Genomic DNA, 20,461 nt, shown 5'->3' with positions numbered 1-20,461 from the left:
TATAGTAGCAAGTACTAGGCTACTGTGCATTTGAGATTTCATGTTTGCATAATATTGACAGGCTCAAAGATGTTATCATAATCATTTACTACTACTAATATTATTATCTGTGTAGAGACATTTCCCCACAAAGTAGGGAATACAGGACACACACACACACGTGTTTGTTTCACTATATAAGTGAGGACATTACATGGACTTCCATTGATTTTATCAGGTGATCAGGTTAATGATATTTTATATCCCCTAACCCAACCCCTATCCCTAAGCCTACCCATCACAAGAATGTGCGAAACAATAGATTTAAAAAAAACATGTTTTGGCCGATTTATAAGCCTTTTTAACTAGTGAGGACCAGTCAAATGTCCTCACTAGTCAGTTATCATAATATTTTACTAGATAAGTGAAGACATTGGTCCCCTTTACAATTATAGCACAACACACAGAGCACAACAGTGTGTGTTGGCTGTATTCAGATGACTTTAGCTGTGGTCTTACACTGCTAGTCTACATTGTACTACTGAAGAAATTAAAATAAGCTTTTAGTTGTTTAACAAAATTTCATCTTTGTTATGAATGAGTTTGTCTGGAATTTATAATTTTTACTTTTATATTTTTTTACGTTGTATTGATTTTATTCTTTAAGATACATCCTCTGAATATTAGCCTATGTCAAAAATATCAAATATAATTTTTTAATATCAAAATATAATTTATTTCATTTTTAATCTCCAGATCGTTGTTTGTATAGGTCATAGTTTGACTCAAGTTTTTTTGCTCAAAGGTGAAGACCCAACTTTATGCATGTTTTGTAAGACCGTCCTGAGTATAAACAATAATGCTTGTTTATCAAGTTATTTCACTTAAGGATGTTTAGTAAGATTAAACTCTAGTCTGTGCAAACATTAAACTTTGCTGAAATTAAAAACCTTGATTTGGTCTCTACACTTCATTATGGTAACTCTGCTAAACTATAATTACTAAAACTAAAACTGAAACTAAATAAATAAAAACTAAATAGAAATGTATTTGCAAAATAAAAACTAAACTAAAACTAGCAAAACCATTTGTAAAACTAACTAAAACTAAACTGAAATTTGTAGCAAAATTGAAAACGATACTCAAATAAAAACTAATTTCAAAAAGCAAAACTATAATAACCTTGGTGTATCGTACTCTTTCTATGCTGATGATACCAACTCTACAAGAAAACATAATGATAACTCTGCCATTAGGAGACTGACTGGTGGCTTGTCTTCATGAACTAAAAGTTTGGCTCATAAACAACTATATGTACCTAAATGATGATAAAACTCAAATGATTTAGTTTGGGCCGAAACAAAATGTGGATTTGATCGTTATAGACCAGAGTAATTTTACTCCACACCTTACTTCTGATTTTAAGGATCTAGGATTTGATCTCGATACTAGTCTTAGCTAGACAAGCAAATTAATGCTAATGTTATTAGGATATTTGGAGCTATAATATACAACCAAAATATGGCTTTGTGATCATGTGGCGTGTCATCAGGCTGAATCTATGAGTGATTTGACAGGATCTCTGAATCTATTCTAATAACTCATTTTCACCACCAACATTTTGTGCTTTTAGACAATGAAGTGAAAGTTCATTTCTTTGTCGTTCATTTCAGGTCCTCCTGGTCCGAGAGGTCCCCGGGGAGACAAAGGGTCCCAGGGGCTGCCTGGCAAAACTGGCCAGAAAGGTGAAAGTGGTGAAAAAGGAGGACCTGGTATTGCTGGACCTAAAGGAGAAAGGGGTCCCACAGGGCCTCCTGGTGTGCCAGGGTTGAAAGGGCCACCTGGATCAAGAGGAAGCCCTGGGTCAAAGGGTTCACGAGGATCAGGGGGCAGGGCGGGGCCTTCAGGAGACAAAGGGGACCCCGGTTCAACTGGTCTGCCTGGAAGAGATGGTCAGCCAGGTCCTTCTGGGCCACAAGGGCCCCAGGGACTCAGAGGGCCAGCTGGTCCTGCAGGACTGGAAGGAGCCCGTGGGCCTGTTGGCCCCATTGGCCCACCTGGACCTCCTGGACTACCAGGACTTCCTGCACCAGTAGTTTTGCCCCCGGTAGATCCACAAGGCTTTGTCAACCGCCAGGTAGCGCCACCCCCAACAAGTACACCAGGTACAAGCTTTTCTTATATTCTCTTTCACTGTTTACAGGCAATTTATAGTTTATACAGAATAAGTAATTCGAATTTTATGTAATGTGGATAAATGTGGATTTTAAAATGATATATAATTATGTGTGTGTATATATATATATATATATATATATATATATACACACACACAAATACACACACACACACACACACACACACACACACACACACACACACACACACACACACACACACATATATACTCACCTAAAGGATTTTAGAAACACCTGTTCAATTTCTCATTAATGCTATTATCTAATCAACCAATCACATGGCAGTTGCTTCAATGCATTTAGGGGTGTGGTCCTGGTCAAGACAATCTCCTGTACTCCAAACTGAATGTCAGAATGGGAAAGAAAGGTGATTTAAGCAATTTTGAGCGTGGCATGGTTGTTGGTGCAAGACGGGCCGGCCTGAGTATTTTTACAGTTACTTGCTCAGTTACTGGGATTTTCACGCACAACCATTTCTAGGGTTTAAAAAGAATGGTGTGAAAAGGGAAAAACATCCAGTATGCAGCAGTCCTGTGGGTGAAAATGCCTTGTTGATGCTAGAGGTCAGAGGAGAATGGGCCGACTGATTCAAGCTGATAGAAGAGCAACTTTGACTGAAATAACCACTCGTTACAACCGAGGTATGCAGCAAAGCATTTGTGAAGCCACAATACGCACAACCTTGAGGTGGATGGGCTACAACAGCAGAAGACCCCACCGGGTACCACTCATCTCCACTACAAATAGGAAAAAGAGGCTACAGTTTGCACGAGCTCACCAAAAATGGACAGTTGAAGACTGGAAAAATGTTGCCTGGTCTGATGAGTCTCGATTTCTGTTGAGACATTCAGATGGTAGAGTCAGAATTTGGCGTAAACAGAATGAGAACATGGATCCTTCATGCCTTGTTACCACTGTGCAGGCTGGTGGTGGTGGTGTAAGGGTGTGGGGGATGTTTTCTTGGGACACTTTAGGCCCCTTAGTGCCAATTGGGCATTGTTTAAATGCCACGGCCTACCTGAGCATTGTTTCTGACCAAGTCCATCCCTTTATGACCACCATGTTCCCATCCTCTGATGGCTACTTCCAGCAGGATAATGCACCATGTCATAAAGCTCAGATCATTTCAAATTGGTTTCTTGAACATGACAATGAGTTCACTGTACTAAAACGGCCCCCACAGTCACCAGATCTCAACCCAATAGAGCATCTTTGGGATGTGGTGGAACAGGAGCTTCGTGCCCTGGATGTGCACCCCACAAATCTCCATCAACTGCAAGATGCTCTCCTATCAATATGGGTCAACATTTATAAAGAATGCTTTCAGCACCTTGTTGAATCAATGCCACGTAGAATTGAGGCAGTTCTGAAGGAGAAAGGGGGTCAAACACAGTATAAGTATGGTGTTCCTAATAATACTTTAGGTAAGTGTGTGTGTATAAATATATATATATATATATATATATATATATATATATATATATATATATATATATATATATATATATATATATATATATATATATATATATAAAGTTTCTATAGGGATAGTACAAAAACATAAAAACCTACAAAGATGCTTTGCACATAGAGATGATAGCACATGCCAGTTTGCATCTCCATACTGATTTTTCAACATAGACTAAATATATTCATAACCAGTTGTTAAAGCACAAATGAAGATGTGACAATATTTCTTCTGTATTTTTATCTAAGGGTGCCCACCTCATTGGAGGAGCTTCAGAGACAAGTGTTACTACTTCTCAGTTCCAACAGAAACTCTGAACTTTAATGAAACGATGGAAAGATGCAGCAACAAGAGTTCATCTATGCTGATTATCAATGATGAAGAGGAGCAGGTGAATCTTGGATTCTATTCTCTTGAATATGTAATAAGTCTTGTTAGGAGAAAAACAGTTAAGTTAATTATTTATTTTTTTACTGAAGAATAGTTTGCAGTTTCATCAGCAGAAGCCAGCTTCAAGTCTCACAAGGCGTTTGTAGGCAGCGCTTCCTCTCTACCAGATTTTCGTACATACAATTTCTCAACAGTTATAGTTTTTTAAGGTCTAGCCACGTCATTACTGTAGTTGGAATAATTCTGATTGGCTAAGAGAAAATAGGTAGTCATAGTAAATTTCCACTCATTGTCAGTTAATCAGATGCACGTGTCCAGAAATGAGGACACATCCCTAAGCCAGACCCTCAGTCACTCCTCAGAGACCAAATACAAATTTTAGAAAACATATGAAGAAAAAATCCATCAGTGGGTCTATTGATTAAATATCATAACTGGTAACAGTATCATTATCATAACTGGACAGAATCCTTAAAAATCATTATAATAATATAGGAGGATAAATATAGATTAATGATTTGATTCTAAAAAAATGTATTAGGAGATATATATGTATAGGTACCGTATATGTATATTCAAGCGGCAGTAGATTTAGGAATTCACCATTTCAGTCTTAAATAAACAGAATTATCTATATTACTTTTGAGTTTTAGATCTAATATCACTAATATCATATAAATATGTGTGGCACAATGCACTCTTTATTATATATCACAGCTATGGATAAAGAGACAGATTGCTGGAAAGGGCTACTTTTGGCTGGGCCTCACAGACAGCATGGAGGAAAACATCTGGAGATGGGTGGATGGGAGTCTGCCCAACTATACGTGAGTACATAACTGAAAGCATGAAATAAAATAAAAAAAACATTAAGTCTATATAAGTGTACATATTACATAATGTGTACCCAGTGAGTATTATAGATTAGAGATTGCAGTGTTAGGATACATTTCCTATTAGTCTTGTCTGATTTGAATTGAAAGGAAATGGAAAATTGGACAGCCTGATAACTGGAGCCACGGTCACGAGGATGGGGAAGACTGTGCAGGTTTAATACACGAGGGCAATTGGAATGACTTTTTCTGCACAGAACGTATTGGTTTCATTTGTGAACGAACTAATGAATGTAAGTTCCAATTCTTGTTTCTTGCATATATATCTAGCTTATTTTTTGTTGAAATGTGTTATCTGCTTGAGTTCATATAATTCATTGATGTATTTTCTCCATTATTCGCAGCCAAAGTTCCAGTTTTATAGCATCTGTTATGAATGAGCAGAGAGTATATTGGATATGACAATCACAGAGACAGTTCAGAAGACTTCTGTCACAGTATCCTCTCACAAAGCATGAACGATCGATCGCTTTGCCCAGAGAGCAGCATACATGTACGTGATGGACACAAAAGTAAATGTCATTGACAACCACGAGCAAGTCAAGACTGCAGACTATTTTAAATACACTGATCACCAGTCATGTTAATGTTTAGATAAGTGAAAAAGCTGTAATGTATTGTAATCATGTGATTGTAAATACCTGTTTTACCTGTGTCATTAACAAAGCTGATGCCACATTACTCCAGTGCAATACAATGAAGCTTTGTAGCTGCTTTAATTAAAATAAAGCTTTGAACAGCCAACCATAAAGCTACAAATTAATATTTTGATATGTTGTGATGACTATAATCCAAAATTAGTTCACACCAGAGTTTTACTTCTTAAGTCTTGAACATCATCGATGCGATTTTGTGAATAAATCTTTAACGCTTTGAATTTTTCAAATATTTGATTAAGCAGTAGCTATGTATAAAATAGTTGTGTATTTGAATACATGTATGTAATCATCATGAAAGACCATGTTTTTATCTGAAATAAAATATAGTTCATATTTTTCAATAACTCTATGATAATATTTTCATTATCTTTATTTATGTCTGAATATGGAATGTCCCACTTGCATCAGTTTCCACTGTTGTATTGCCTTGCCTGTGTGAGTGTGTGTTGGACAATGAAACTGAAACACTGACCAATATAGTGTTGGAGTTTTCATGCCACTGATCAGGCATAACATTATGTCCTAATATTTTTTTGGTCCCACTTTTGCTGACTAAACAGCCTTGACCCCTTGAGGCATGGACTCCCCCTGAAGGTGAGCTGTGGTTTCTGGCACTAATATGTTAGCAGCAGATCCTTTAGGTTCTGTAAGTTGCAATGTGGGGCCTTCATGAATCAGGCTTGTTTGTTTAGAACATTTCACAGATGCTCGATTGGATTGAGATCTGAGAAATTTGGAGGCCAACTCAACACCTAAAACTTGTTGTGCTCCTCAACCTATTCCTGATCCATTTGTGCTTTGTGACAGAGCTCATTATCCTGCTGAAAAAGCCACAGTCATCAGGGAATACCATTTCCATGAAAGGGTGTTCATGGTCTGCAAAAACCCTTAGGTAGTTAGTATGTGTCAAAGTAACATCCACATCGATGGCAGGACCCAAGGTACCCCAGGAGAACATTGCCCAAAGGATCACACTGCCTCCACCAGCTTGTCTTCCTCCCATAGTGCATCTTGGTGCCATGTGTTCTCCAGGTAAGCCAATACACACGTACCCAGCCACACATTATGTAAAAGAAAAAGTGGTTCATCAGACCAGGCCACCTTCTTTTATTGCTACATTGTCCAGTTCTGATGCTCATGTGCAAACTGTTGACACTTTTGGCAGTGGACAGAGGCCAGCATGGACACCCTGACTGGTCTGCAGTTATGCAGCTCTAACGCAACAAACTGAGATGGATTGTGTATTCTGACACCTTTCTATCAGAACCAGCATTAACTTCTTGAGCAATTTGAGCTCCGGTAGCTCGTCTGTTTGATCGGTCCACACGGGCCAGCCTTCGCTCCCCACGTGCATCAATGAGCCTTGGCCGTCCATGACCCTGTGGCCGGTTCTCCACTGTTCCTTCCTTGGAGCACTTTTGATAGATACTGACCACTGTAGACTGGGAACAGCCCACAAGAGCTGCAGTTTTGGAGATGCTCTGACCCAATCATCTAGCCATCACAATTTATCTCTTGTCAAACTCGCTCAAATCCTTACGCTAGCCCATTTTTCCTGCTTCTAACACATCAACTTTAAGGACAAAATGTTCACTTGCTGCCTAATATATCCCACCCACTAACAGATGAGAGAGAATCAGTGTTATTCACTTCACCTGTCATAATGTTATGCTTGGTTGGTGTATGCTCAGCCTGGTGGCCAGTCTTCACTGATTTTACATTCCATCTGCAAGGGCAGAACAAATAAGAGATTTGTTGGTGCGCATCTCGCTGGCTCATCTGTGACCATAACAGCACACCTTTGTGGTGTATCGGGAGCTATAGTATCCAGAGGCATATCACCACAATCTCCAATTGCCTGCACATCAACAGATCACAATATGTTTGAGCCACGTTGGGGTATTTTGGAAGAGCAAGTCAGAAAACATTTTCCTCTACCAGCATCACAATGACCTGGAACTGTTCTGGAAGAGGAATGGCTCGAAGTCCCTCTGGTCACTATGAAGGATCGGTCATTCCCAAAACTGAAAGTTTTTTTGTGCGGGTTGTGGTTAGGGGATAGACTATACAGTTTGTACAGTATAAAAATCCTTATGTCTATGGAAAGTCCATAAGACACAAGCATAAGAGACTTCTTTCTAAAACATAATTTTTATATATGTAGCTATATATTTAAATGTTGCATTTTATGATAAAACCTACTGTTTATGGGGTCCCCTTGTATATATTAATGGAGTCCCTTGTCTAAAAGTAGTTTACTTTTTTACCTAAAAGCTAAAACAAAAATATCATGATATGTATGAATTATACTCTTTAAACCCAACATAAAATCACTGATAGAGAAAACATTGCAGTTTTACCCCTTTTTTTACTGAGTACAGCACTAGCTTCCACCGTCTTCCCAATCACAAAAGTCACAAATTATGTTCAAGTGTCCATTAAGACAAACAAATAAAAAGAAAAAAAATTATATTATCTCGTGACTGCTGAGTCAGAGGGACCATGTGATTAAGTCATATGATTTATCAGCTGTATTTTCCATAACCTTAGTCATTAACAAATTCCATAGTCGAATAACATACATATCGCAGAGTTGCCTACATCCGCTCATGTGTATTTGGATATGCCCACATTGCCCAGCTGTTTGTCCGTGTGTTTTAACAATAGACTGTAATATGTGCTCACTCCAGCGAGACCTCTGTTACCCAGAATGCACTGCTGCAGGTCTGCCAGTAAGTCAGTGAGGAGTGGATCCCATCAGCAACACTGACTGTAGTTTCTATTTTATTATGTTTATTAATTCACTTTTAACCAAGTGCTGACAGGGAGACGAACAAGAAGAGGATCGAGCTTTGATTTCGTGTGTGTATATCTCGGCCATGCCTCTCTTCACGTCAAATCCCTTTGATCAAGATGTTGGTAAGTTTGTCATGCAGTTAGCAGGCGAGCTAACGGGACCCATCTCCGTCTATTGTTGTTCATGGCAACCCACCGGCTTTCTATTTCCTTTCGATTTCACTTTAAATATTTGTGGTGTTTTCGCGACGGTATTCCGGTGATTAAATAATTCCCATCAGCGGTTATACCGTGGCACTTTGAACCTGGGCATTAATGACAACAGTCTCACAGCTAGTGAGTATGTTATTAGCCTGATGGCTAGCCAAGTTTGTAGCTGAAGAAGCTATGATTGTTAGCGAACAGAATATAATTGTCTCTGTTTATATGGCACTGACAGTGCACTTTTGAGCAAAAACAGGTGCTTTGCAGTTCACTACAGATCATTTGAGCCATCTCACTCCTAATGGTTTAATTCAGCCCCGACTTGAAGCTTTCGCACACGAGCTAACGGTTCTTACGGTGACGCTGCAAATGTCCCCATCATCTGCTCCTCTTATATGTTATTAGCCGTGCATTACTTTATCCTTTACAATAGGCTATTGTAAAGATTTCATTGGTGTATTGTTTATATTATCAATGTATTATGAGCCTGTTGATTATAGTTTTGCTTGGACCACCGTTAAAAGACCTCAGCCAGCATATGTTGATACATTATACGTGCATTCACTTATATTTAGTATTTATGTCATGCCCTTGTTGGCTAGTTAATACATACATATGAGTTGATCAGACATTGCTGATGAAATCGTGGTGATGTGGGAAATGTGAGATTTTGGCAGGTTCTGGTGCTGCAGATGTTATTGGCTCTCTGATGGTATAGGAGTATATTCTCTCTTTATAATCTCCTTGTCAATTATGATTATTTTTTAATATTTTGTAGTGCAATCTCTGCACCAGATCTTAGATACTGACCGTGGCAGGCGTGTTTTTGTTTAGGGTAACCTCTGTCCTCTGACAGCTTTGCTAGATTGATCAACAGAATCTTACAACAAATGTAGGTCACTGGTTAACCTTCTGTACCAGGGTTATTGCTAAGTGTAAGTATCATAAATTAACCATTTTATCAAGGAAAATATATATAAAATCCAAACATTGCTGTAAATAATGATTTATTGCTAAATATCATAACAATTAACACTCAAGTGAATACATTAACCTGGAGGTTTTTGAAAACTGCATTCTTAAATGTCATATAAACACACAGCTATCTGTTTTTTTTCCAAGTAAATTATTACTTTTTTATTCAGCAAGGATTTATTAAATCGAAATTGAATTTGTCAGCAAGAAAAAAATACTCTAGAGAGGAGCATTTTGCTGAATATATGAACCATATCTCATAGGCTATTCATTATAATTTATAATGTTCTTCAATATTTAATGCTTGTATGAATAAATCTGGCAAGTATTTATGACAGCCACCATTTAAATGTTTATTTTTCAAAAAGCTAGTTGGAGTAGAAATATGATTGTCATTGTGAAGTTAATATTATAACTTGATTATTATAATAAAAAACATAGTGTAATTTAAGTGTTTGTATACAAATCAGTTCATTTTTACCTTTAATATTATAGTTGGCTTCAACTGACTCCCATAGTCTACAGCATTAGTTCAGATATCTTGAGATAATTTGCCATGTATAGTTCCTGATATACATTCAAAATGATCAATATTGAATCGAATGCGGATCGAATCGAATCGCAAACTTGTGAATCTAAATCGAATCGAAATTTGTGTCAATACCAGCCCAAATGAATGGTCATGTGAAAAGTATATAAATGTTATGCTGAATCTGTGAAATCACAGGAAAAGTTTGGCCTTATGAGGGATAAAATTTGAGTGACTTGTTTTGCAGAGAAAGCGACAAGTGAGATGAACACAGCTGAGGACTGGGGCCTCATTCTGGACATTTGTGACAAGATCGGACAGTCTCGCACTGGGTTAGTGAACAAGCACTCAGAAGGATTTTGAGTGTCTTTTAGATGAATGGCTGTTTAACAGGTTAAATGTTAATGCTTATCTTCTGAAGGCCTAAAGAATGCCTGCGATCTATAATGAGGAGAGTGAATCACAAGGATCCCCATGTTGCCATGCAAGCGTTGACGGTAAGACGAGCTATTCTTAATGCTTTCTAGTGGATGAGCAGATCAAGTATGCAAACATCAGAGGCCATTAATGAGCTGTTAAGAATGAAATACATGTTTCGCTTCCATAGCTACTTGGTGCATGTGTGTCAAACTGTGGAAAAATATTCCATTTAGAGGTCTGCTCCAGGGAATTTGCTAGTGAAGTTAGCAACGTGTTAAATAAGGTAAGTACTTTTGTTTTGTAGAAATACTGTGCTTCATTGTTTTGTCCAGTTGTACAAGACTGATGCGTAGGCCTTTCTTCTCAAGGGCCACCCGAAAGTGTGTGAGAAGCTGAAGGCTCTCATGGTGGAATGGGCTGAGGACTTCCGTAATGACCCCCAGCTCAGCCTCATATCGGCCATGATCAAGAACCTAAGAGAACAGGGCGTCATCTTCCCTGCGGTGGGCTCTCAGGTGAGTGGATCTGTCAGTTTACTGGATTCTGTGAAATGCTGTTGTTACTTGTTATACAAATATGTAGGGAATTGAACGTGTGTCAGGAGTGCGGTTTCAGTTTAAAGACCAAATCTGAATCTTCAGCACAGAAAAAAACATGCTTAACCTTAAAGGAAATACCGGTCAAAGGTTTGGGGTCAGTAATTAGTTGTTGTTTTTTTAAAGAAAATACCTTTTTCAGCAAAGATGCGTTAAATGATTAAACACAACAGAAAAGATAGTTATAAAAGATTTATATCTCAAATAAATGCGGTTCTTTTGAACTTTCTGTTCATCAAATAATCCTGGGGGGTTAATATTCTGCTTAATAGCTGCTTAATATTCAGTTTCCATAAAAATATTAAGCAGCTCAACTATTTTCAACATCGACAATGATAAGAAATTTTTCTTGAGCATCAAATCAGCATTTTAGAGGGATTTCATCACGCTGGGAAAAAAGTCCTTCACTATTTCTTACCTGTTTTATTTTAGCTTCACTATTCTGAACAATGTCTGAAACTTTGTATTAGTAGCACTTCTGTTTATTGCCTGTGTTTAATAAATAAATGTACATTTCTGAAGGATCATGCTCTTAAGAGTGGAGTACTGGCTGCTAAAATAAATCTGCTTTGTCATCACAGGAATAAATTAGACTAAAATATATTCAAATAGAAAACATTTTTTTTTGTAATATGAAATTATAATATTACTGTTGTAACTGTATTTTTTCTTTCTTTTTTTATTTTTACTGTAAATGCAGTCTTGGTGAGTATACTAGACTTCTTTCAAAATATAAAAAAAAACTCTCACGACCCCAAACTTTTGATCGGTGGTATGTATGTATGTAAAAAAAAAAAAAAATTGTTTTACTATTATTCTTACTTTGTTATTACTATTATTATTTCTTTTTTGCGGGGTGGGGGAGTATTTTTTCCATTGCGATGGTCTGCTCAGGCAAACTGTTTCTGCACTTTTAGGTTTTTGTTTGTTTTTGTTTTTTTAGGACAGTTCAAATGGAATAACAAACAATTTTACAAAAACTTGAATATTTGTAACATTCTGTTCTGTCGTGACAGACTTTGTGTAAATGATTTTAGGTTTAAAAGGAGAAAATATGTGTCTGATAATGTTTAAGTAATGAGATGTTTAATTTTATTTGTTCAGGCAGCAGAACAAGCTAAAGCCAGCCCTGCACTGGTAGCTAAAGACCCTGCAACATCAACAAACAAGAAGGAGGAAGAAGACCTTGCTAAAGGTGGGCACACATCTGTAATGCTGAGGTCTGCAAAGAATGGCCTTGAAGAAAGAGAGGTAAACTCTCTGTGTGTGTCTCTTTCTCAGCGATCGAACTGTCTCTGAAGGACCAGCGGCATCAGCAGCCTCAGGTCTCTCTGTCTGGCCTTTACCCGAGCACCAGCAGCCTCCTCACCTCCCACAAGACTGATGGCAGAAAGGTCAGGGCCATCTATGACTTTGAGGCGGCTGAGGACAACGAGCTCACCTTTAAATCAGGCGAGATCATAACCATCCTGGATGACAGGTGAGGTGGTTCTGTTCGTGAATGGTTCAGGCTGTGTTTAAAGCGGTGGTTCCGTGGCTTTTTTCTAGGCTTGGTTGTGTTTATGGGGCGCAGTATAACGTCTTAATACTTCTTTTTTCTTTTTTTTAAACAGTATTTTTCTTATATTTTCCCTTTATTCCACACTGCTGTCTCCACTGTCCTTTGAATGGCTCGTTTGCTTCCTGCTTCTATGAAGCTCATCCCTCCGAAAAACGCAATGGTCTTAGATTGGTTAGATGGCCAAATGTAGTTTCCTGTATTTTTATTGGCTGAAGTGCCAAGCACAGGTTGCGGAAACGCCACGTCCCTTCCCATTACGGGCAGAAGTCACATCTGCGGAGACTAGCAAGGGTTTATGATGTCACCAAACCAGGAAGAAGCTCGTTGTAGTCCAAACCGGCCGTTTTTGTAGGCAATAAACTGCCTTAACTTTAAAAGACAATATCTCCGTTTGCATTGAACTTTCAGCGCTGTAACTTTGCAGATACTGTTTATGCTCAAGCAGCAACATTAACCACTTACTAAAGTTAAAAAAAGTGAAATCGCATGCAACCACCCCTTTAAAATAATTCCCTTTAGCCCTATTCGAATGGGACTAGTTTTCATGGAGAATGTTAGAGATATGTGTGTCCTGTCTGAATCTGACATGTGTGAGTTTTTCTCATACAACCTCAGTAAAAATTCCAGGAAAGCAAATTACCTATTTTTCTGCAAACTCTACGGTCTTCTGATAAATCTAATACAAATGTGTGCGATTGTTGATATTGTATTATACTAAAGCCTCTCCTCATGTGTTTTGACCTATCTGGGCTACAGTTCACAAGCGAATCTTTTGGCAAACTTTGTTCATTTAGCGCTTTGTAGAGAGAATGATTCCGAACAGCCAAAGAGGTTTTTTCTTTGTCTTTTAAACTCAGTGGGAGGTGGCTTAAGCATCTCTTCTCTATCACAGTGACCCTAACTGGTGGAAGGGTGAGACGTACCAGGGTGTTGGACTTTTTCCGTCAAACTTTGTGACAGCGGACCTGACAGCAGAGCCTGAGATGAGTGAGTAAAGCTGTCACATCTACCTTTTTGCAGCCCCTCAATGCTTTTCTCTCTCACAGTATGTTCTAATAGTTTCTCTTTTCACACTCTTATTCGTGTTTTTTTTGTTGTATTTTTTTTACACTTTACAATAAGGCTGTGTGTCCACCAAAGCGTTTTTTCACGCTGCTGGCTGGCGTTTTCAATTGTTTTCAATGAGAGCGGTGCGTTTTTAGAACGCCTGGAGCGCACCGAGGCACTGAACGAGTATTTCACGCTCACGCGCTGAGCGCTCAGCGTTTTTTACTGGTCGCCGAGAGTTGAAGAATGTTCAACTTTGAGGAAAACGCAGCGCTCATCACTGTCACTTTTCACCCAGCTGTCCAATCACAGTGGAGGAGGGGCAGGACAAACACAACACAGACCAACTGCCACATTCTGCATGACGGCATCAGATGACAAGCAAATAATAACAGAATAAAATGATTTAAAACAAAAGCCAGAGCAAATTCTTTACATTGTATCTGCAATTTCATATAGTATCAATACAGGAACAAACTACCTGTGAAATTAGAAAGACTTCCGCGGATTTTCCGTATCATAACAACAAGCAGAGTCTCAACTGAGGAGAAAAAACGCTGCTTGCCAAAATGCTTTCAAGCATTTTTCAGTTTTCAGCTGGCTAAAAACACTTTGGTGGACACACGGCCCTTTTTGTTAATGTTAATTTCTATTTTAAATAAATGCTGTTCTTTCTATTAAAATGTTTCTAGGTTTCCACAAAAATATTGTGCAACACAACTGTTTTAAGTGTAGATAAAATAAATGTTATTTGAGCACCAAATCAGCATGATGACTTTTCAGCATCATGATCAGAAAATGATAATTGTAGGAGCATGTGTTCTCCTGTATCATTTCAGAGTGAACAAAAGAGCATCTTGAGCTTCATTGCAATTACATCTGACTGTCTGTATAAAGGATTTCACATGACCAGTGGCACAAAGTCCTTGTTTTGTCACCTAGACATTTTGTTAATATTAAAAAGTTTATTTCCAAATTTTGAATCCCATATATTCAATGGGGCCTCTGATTTTGGACTCCAGTGTACATTGTCACAATAATATTGTCTTGGCTGTTGGTTCTCTGTTTATTACATTATTTTATCTTTAATTTTTGTCCGTCTTCAGTGAAAACCGAGAAGAAGACTGTGCAGTTCAGTGAAGATGTCCAGGTAGAGACGATTGAACCAGAGCCAGAGCCCGTCTACATTGATGAGGTGAGGCTGCATATATCGCACAGTATTTGGCAGCATGTTGCTTTTGATTCATTTGCTTTATACTAGGGCTGGGCGATATGGAGCAAAAAATATATCTTGATATATTTTGCTATCCCTTGATATACAATATATATATATATCTCGATATTTTACAGGAAAAATAACCCCCTTAAAAACTACAGCAAAAACAAATATGCCAAATACCACAAATTCTTTTTTTTATTGAAGTGCAAAGAGGTAGACAGTACATGTAGGAACAAAGTGCTTTTGCCACATTTAAAAAAAACCTCCCTGATAACATAAATAATAATAATTTAACTGTAAAAGAAAATAAATAATACATAGCCTTCTTTTCATTCATTTCATGCTTTCAAAAGATGAATCAAAGACTCCTTTTTTACACTTAAAGTAAACTGTAAGCATTCTGCAGAAAGATGGGGGCATGACTGAGATTTAAATAAACTGATTTTTGTCATAACACCACTTCCTGCTAAATTTGTATCAAAATTCAAACAGTAGATGTCGCACTCTTTACTAAAGCGTGACTGAGCGCCTCATCATGCGGATCATGTACACATGAGCCGATATTCACTTCTTTTCCAGTTACAGAACCAAATATGAATGTTAGAAGGTAGGCTATATGATAGGCTTAGGCTACAGCACAACTTACAGAAGAGCCTCTCTCAGGACACCCGGGATGTCTTGTATTTCCTTCTTGGTTAAAACATGGAATAGACCTATTCATCATAATCCCGTTATAAAGCTGACAAAATAATAATAATAATGATATTGCAATAAATTAAAAATTATATGCAATCATTTTGACATTTTAACCGAAAACCATGCGATCAGTTTGACACAAATCATAAACTGACATGATTGTGACCGCGTCTCGCACCAATAGTGTCAATCACCTGACTGTGGGTGAAACTTGCGATTTGAACTATGATCAACATTTAATATTTCTTTATGAATTTTAGCAAGCAGTTGTGTTAGAAGAAAAATCATGGTCTCTAAACTGAGTCTTGAACAACGCGCGCGCTAGTTAACATGATAACTAATCCTAACCTGGTTGCGAACGCCGCCGTGTTCAATGAGACAACGCGAGGGGAGGGGGAACTAAAGCAACGAGGCGGGAGGCACGCGAGCACAACACAGAGAAGGCAAACAAGCAAAGTGGCGGAATCAGAATTAAATATAAACAACATATCGATATATATACGATATGTCCAAATCCACATCGAGTTTAAAAAATATATCGATATATTTTAAATATCGAGCTATCGCCCACCCCTACTTCATACACACCGCTCTCAACCATAGACGCACATTAAATCGCAGTGAAATGAATGACCCACTATTCACTATTCCCGCCCCAAAGGTGTCTGATGCTCTCGTTGGAGAATTGTGTTGAGAGTATTAGCTCTCGTAGAAGTGTCAAGCATGGTTTTAATGTCACTGGAATGTTCTGCAGGAGAAAATGGACCAGCTGCTTCAGATGATCCAGAGTGCGGACCCAACAGACGACCAATCAGACACCTGTGAGCTCCTGCAGTTGGAGGGTGAGTTGAACACCAGATCCACTTGCTCCAACAGAGTACGTTGGTTCTGTGCTGTGGAGATCGATTCTTTGATTCATAGTTGTTCCTCTTCCCAAAATCAGCTGCTTGCAACCAGATGGGTCCTCTCATTGATCAGAAGTTGGAGGACATTGACAGGTATTCCTATCTTAGCTCATTTAAAGGATCTGTATGTAAGAAATGTATTTCAATTAATCATAAAATTGCCCTGATCTGTCACTAGACATTAAGAAATCATGTTAATTTCAAATACTTTTATCACTGCCAACAGTAGTCCGGCCAGGATATTGTCATTTAAAAGTTGTTGTTGCAGCCCTCAGCTGATGTTGATGTTGACATGTGTTTTGGCCTGAAGCTCCGCCCTCCACCTATCGACCAATCACAAAGTCAGTAGTTTCTCGCATCCGGGTTGCCAGATCTGCACTAGTTACCACAGCTGCAGCTATAAATGTTCCTGCTGATCTTGCAGCCAATCTGGCAACCTCGAGTCAGGGAGAGGGGATAGTGATTGCAGTTCCAGTTTTGTTAACACTTGTCTGACATACACTTCCTTTAAATAAAACAAAAAAGTCTAGCCTGTAAACAAACCTATTTGTAGGGAATGAAATCCAATGAAACAAATGCACACGTCATTCCCCATAGATCTCGCATGTAATAAATCTGTCGTGCTTGTTTTCAGAAAACACTCCGAGCTGTCCGACCTGAACGTGAAGGTCATGGAATCACTGTCGCTCTATGCTAAGCTAATGAATGAAGACCCAGTATACAATATGTATGCTAAACTACAGAGCCAGCAATACTACATGCAGCAGACCCCAAACGCTTCACAACAGGTGAGAGTCTGTCAAATCATGAAAGTGTGTTTTAGAAGTTTGCTAGATGTGTGTTATGATGGCTACTTGCTGTTGATTGTTCTGGTAATGGTTTTATTTTCAGGTGTACCCTGGCCAGTCCACTGGAGGGCAGTATGCGATGGGTAGCACAGGAGCACCGGCATACAACGTTCCAACAGAGCAGCTCTCTGCAATGAACCAAACAGGAACACCGATGGCCGGGCAGCCGGTTCACAGGTAATCACACGCTATTATATTTCACAAATAAAAGAAATTCAAAATACTTTTCAATTATTAGTATTTAAAATAATTAAAAACATAAAAGGCTGTATCAATTCATTGATGATGATTGTTGCTGTTGTTATTATGTTTACAGTAATAAAATGGCTGTATCAATGCATTAATACAAATATATTATTATTATTGTAGTTATTAAATTTACAATAATAAAAAATAAAGGCTTTATCAGTCTGTTTATATTTTTGTATTTATTTATTGTTGTTACATTTACAGTAATAAGCTCTATTAATTCATTGATATTAGTGTTGCTGTTATCGTTGCTGCTATTATTATGAACTTAATAAAAAGTTGTATTAATGCATTTATAAAATAAATGTATTTCTTATTGTCATAGTTAAATGTACAAAAAAGTAAAGCTTTAAAAAAATATAATTGTTATCATTAACTTTATAAAAATAAAAGGCTATATAAACTAATTTGTTTTATTATTAAATAAACAAAAAATGCTATATTGATGCATTGTTAATTATATAAATGTTATATTGTTGTTCGTATTAGGTTTACAATCATTTAAAATAAAAAGCTCTATCAATTAATTGATATTATTATTAACTTAACATAAAAAGCAACATCAATGCATTTATACAATTATTTTAGTTATTATTTAGTATTATTGTTGTTGTTGAATTTACAAAAAAGCTATATAAATTAATTTGTTTTAACTATTATTAAATAAACAAAAATAAAATACTGTATCAATGCATTGATTATGATATTATTATTATACTGAATATTATTATCATATTTGCATAGTTTTATAAATATCTTGATTTGTTTTTGTGATTTTGTTTTTTGTGATTTATGTTTATCAGTGACGCCCACATGTACATGGCTCAGCCTCCAGTCTACAGCCCCTCTCCTGGCAGCATGGCCACATCTGATGTCCAGTATTATCAGCCCCAAGCCGGCGCTCCAGCGGCCATGACCCAGAACCCAGGCTACAGTGTGCCCTCCTCCCAAAACCACCCGGTTACTGCAGACAACCAACAGAACCCTTACCCTGAGAAAGCCCTCTTATAGGACCCCTAGAGACTCATACAGACACACACACTTACAGTCATAAACAAAGAACATTCAGCTCACACACAGATATCTCCTAGATTGTCTTCTCTTCCTTTTCTTTAAGACACACTACACACAAACAAACACTGATTCTGATCATGACAGGATGTGCCGATTGCTGACTACTAACCGGTGGTGTTCTCACAGAGCGGTTCTGATTGATACTTTTTTTTGGTCTCTTTTATAAAAACTCATTGAGAAACACTAAGTTACATCATTTATTTGGTATTTTCATTATAGTAATAATTAACTGGATGTTTCTTACAGAAAAACACAGAGAGCATGCTTGTGTTGTACATGCATTTCTGTTCAGATGAAGGTCCCCTGTAGTCCAGTGTGTGTCATAAAGGGGTGGTCGCATCATCATTTTAATTTATCATCCCTGTGTGTGTGTGTGTGCGAGAGAAAGTGTGTTCAGGCCGACAGAAGTCATCTCGCATCTCTCCTCCAGAACCATATGGCAAAACACTGCCATTGTCTTGACAGTGGCCCATCACCCCGATGTCTGTAAGCTCACTTCTCAGTGTTAAAAAGATCAAATGTTTTTTAGTGTGTTTTATTTATATTTTGATTGTCGTTTGCTGTTTTAATTGACAGTACATTAATAGAAGGATGTAATATTCTGCCTGTGTGCAGATGTGTATATACAAGAGCTCACCTCTGTCTTTAGAGCGTAACGTTCAAAGCAGCTGCTGCTTCTGTAGAAAGGACACATGGGAAGTTGAGGAGTAATGCTACTCCACATCATGCACTTTTAATTTACCTTTTTTCATTACCCTCATTTCAGATGTGTCCACTTAAAACGTACGTTTCCTAAGCTCTCGAAGAACCCGAATGGCATTAAACCTGCACTCTAACCCTTCCCTGTTTTCCAAAACCGTTTCAAAACAGACGATAGAAATACTCATGCAACTTGTCTTGGCTGTTGCAAACGTATCCCCTGGAAATGAAGGATCATGTGTAAATGCACACTAGCGTGATAAATGATTGAACTAACTTTATAAGTCAGCAAGGGCTGAGACTGACACTAATGAGAGAGGACTCGGTTCATTTGATTCTCCTACTCTAAACTAAGGCAGGACCCCACATATGTCTCGATGTAGCTACAGTGTTATCAGCGTAGTTATTAACGTTTCATAGAGAACATTCTGGGAAATTGGGACCACGGGCCAGTTCTAATGTAACACCTTAGCATTTGCACACGGAGATGATAATCCTTACGTCAACCTTATCCACAGGGAAAATGACTGTTTTTGGTGTATCAGTTCTATGTACCCAGTTGTTTGTATGTACTATTTTAATCATCTTAATTATTAGTATTCACAATAAAACTAGGCCAAATGTACAGCACCTGTTGTGTGTCATGTTTATGCGTCACTAGTGTGTTCTTTGCTCAGGCAGACAGGTGGTTTATTAGCGGCTTATTGCTTAAGGAGATGGTTTACCACAGCAAGACATTCCCTGCAATTAGTGTAGTATAAGAAGTCTCACGCTGAAATGTTAATAAGAAATGAACCTCTGGTTGCTCAGACAAGGCTTCAGGTAGTCTCAGACTAAAAGGCATGTTTGAGCTGTTTAAACTGAAAGTAACTCGCACTGACGGATATTAAAATATGTCAGCGGCGTTGTTTTGTCTGAAGATCCACTCCAGTAAGGCATATTTATAAAAGCCACTTAAATGTCCTAATGAAACTAAGGCCTAATCCTGATTTAATCTAAACCAGGGCTATTCAAATCTTACCCTGGAGGGCCAATGCGGTGCAGAGTTTCGCTCCA

General features: G+C 38.0%; 2 protein-coding genes across 3 annotated transcripts in view; both read left to right on the top strand.

Annotated features, from left to right (window-relative positions):
* The window catches only part of colec12 (collectin sub-family member 12), a 40,927-nt gene extending 34,991 nt beyond the window's left edge, over positions 1-5,936 (top strand). For both annotated transcript variants that reach the window (XM_067453601.1, XM_067453599.1), the window contains 5 exons: positions 1,653-2,144; positions 3,894-4,036; positions 4,753-4,862; positions 5,019-5,161; positions 5,273-5,936. In XM_067453601.1, coding sequence (XP_067309702.1) covers positions 1,653-2,144; positions 3,894-4,036; positions 4,753-4,862; positions 5,019-5,161; positions 5,273-5,292 — 908 coding nt within the window. In that variant the 3' untranslated portion in view covers positions 5,293-5,936. The remainder of the gene's footprint in view (positions 1-1,652; positions 2,145-3,893; positions 4,037-4,752; positions 4,863-5,018; positions 5,162-5,272) is intronic.
* A 2,222-nt stretch (positions 5,937-8,158) lies between these two features.
* On the top strand, positions 8,159-20,032 carry stam (signal transducing adaptor molecule (SH3 domain and ITAM motif) 1). Its single transcript, XM_067453602.1, has 14 exons — positions 8,159-8,506; positions 10,339-10,423; positions 10,513-10,588; positions 10,699-10,794; positions 10,880-11,026; positions 12,212-12,302; positions 12,389-12,587; positions 13,561-13,655; positions 14,822-14,910; positions 16,385-16,472; positions 16,574-16,628; positions 17,170-17,323; positions 17,427-17,560; positions 18,436-20,032. Exons 1-14 carry the CDS (start codon positions 8,467-8,469, stop codon positions 18,641-18,643), a joined length of 1,557 nt encoding a protein of 518 aa, XP_067309703.1. The 5' UTR covers positions 8,159-8,466; the 3' UTR covers positions 18,644-20,032.
* Positions 20,033-20,461: the final 429 nt, after the last annotated feature.

This window comes from Pseudorasbora parva, chromosome 9, assembly GCF_024679245.1.
Source record: "Pseudorasbora parva isolate DD20220531a chromosome 9, ASM2467924v1, whole genome shotgun sequence".
In the NCBI taxonomy this organism is placed as follows: Eukaryota; Metazoa; Chordata; class Actinopteri; order Cypriniformes; family Gobionidae; genus Pseudorasbora; species Pseudorasbora parva.
Note: the sequence above shows the minus strand (reverse complement) of the source record. Positions and strands in the feature narration are given on the sequence as shown.

Excerpts from the sequence above, each read along its gene's own strand:
- stam (XM_067453602.1), top strand. The coding sequence starts at position 8,467 with ATGCCTCTCTTCACGTCAAATCCCTTTGATCAAGATGTTG. Across the intron at positions 14,911-16,384 it reads AGCCCGTCTACATTGATGAG|GAGAAAATGGACCAGCTGCT; the intron begins GTGAGGCTGCAT and ends AATGTTCTGCAG. Across the intron at positions 16,629-17,169 it reads AAGTTGGAGGACATTGACAG|AAAACACTCCGAGCTGTCCG; the intron begins GTATTCCTATCT and ends GCTTGTTTTCAG.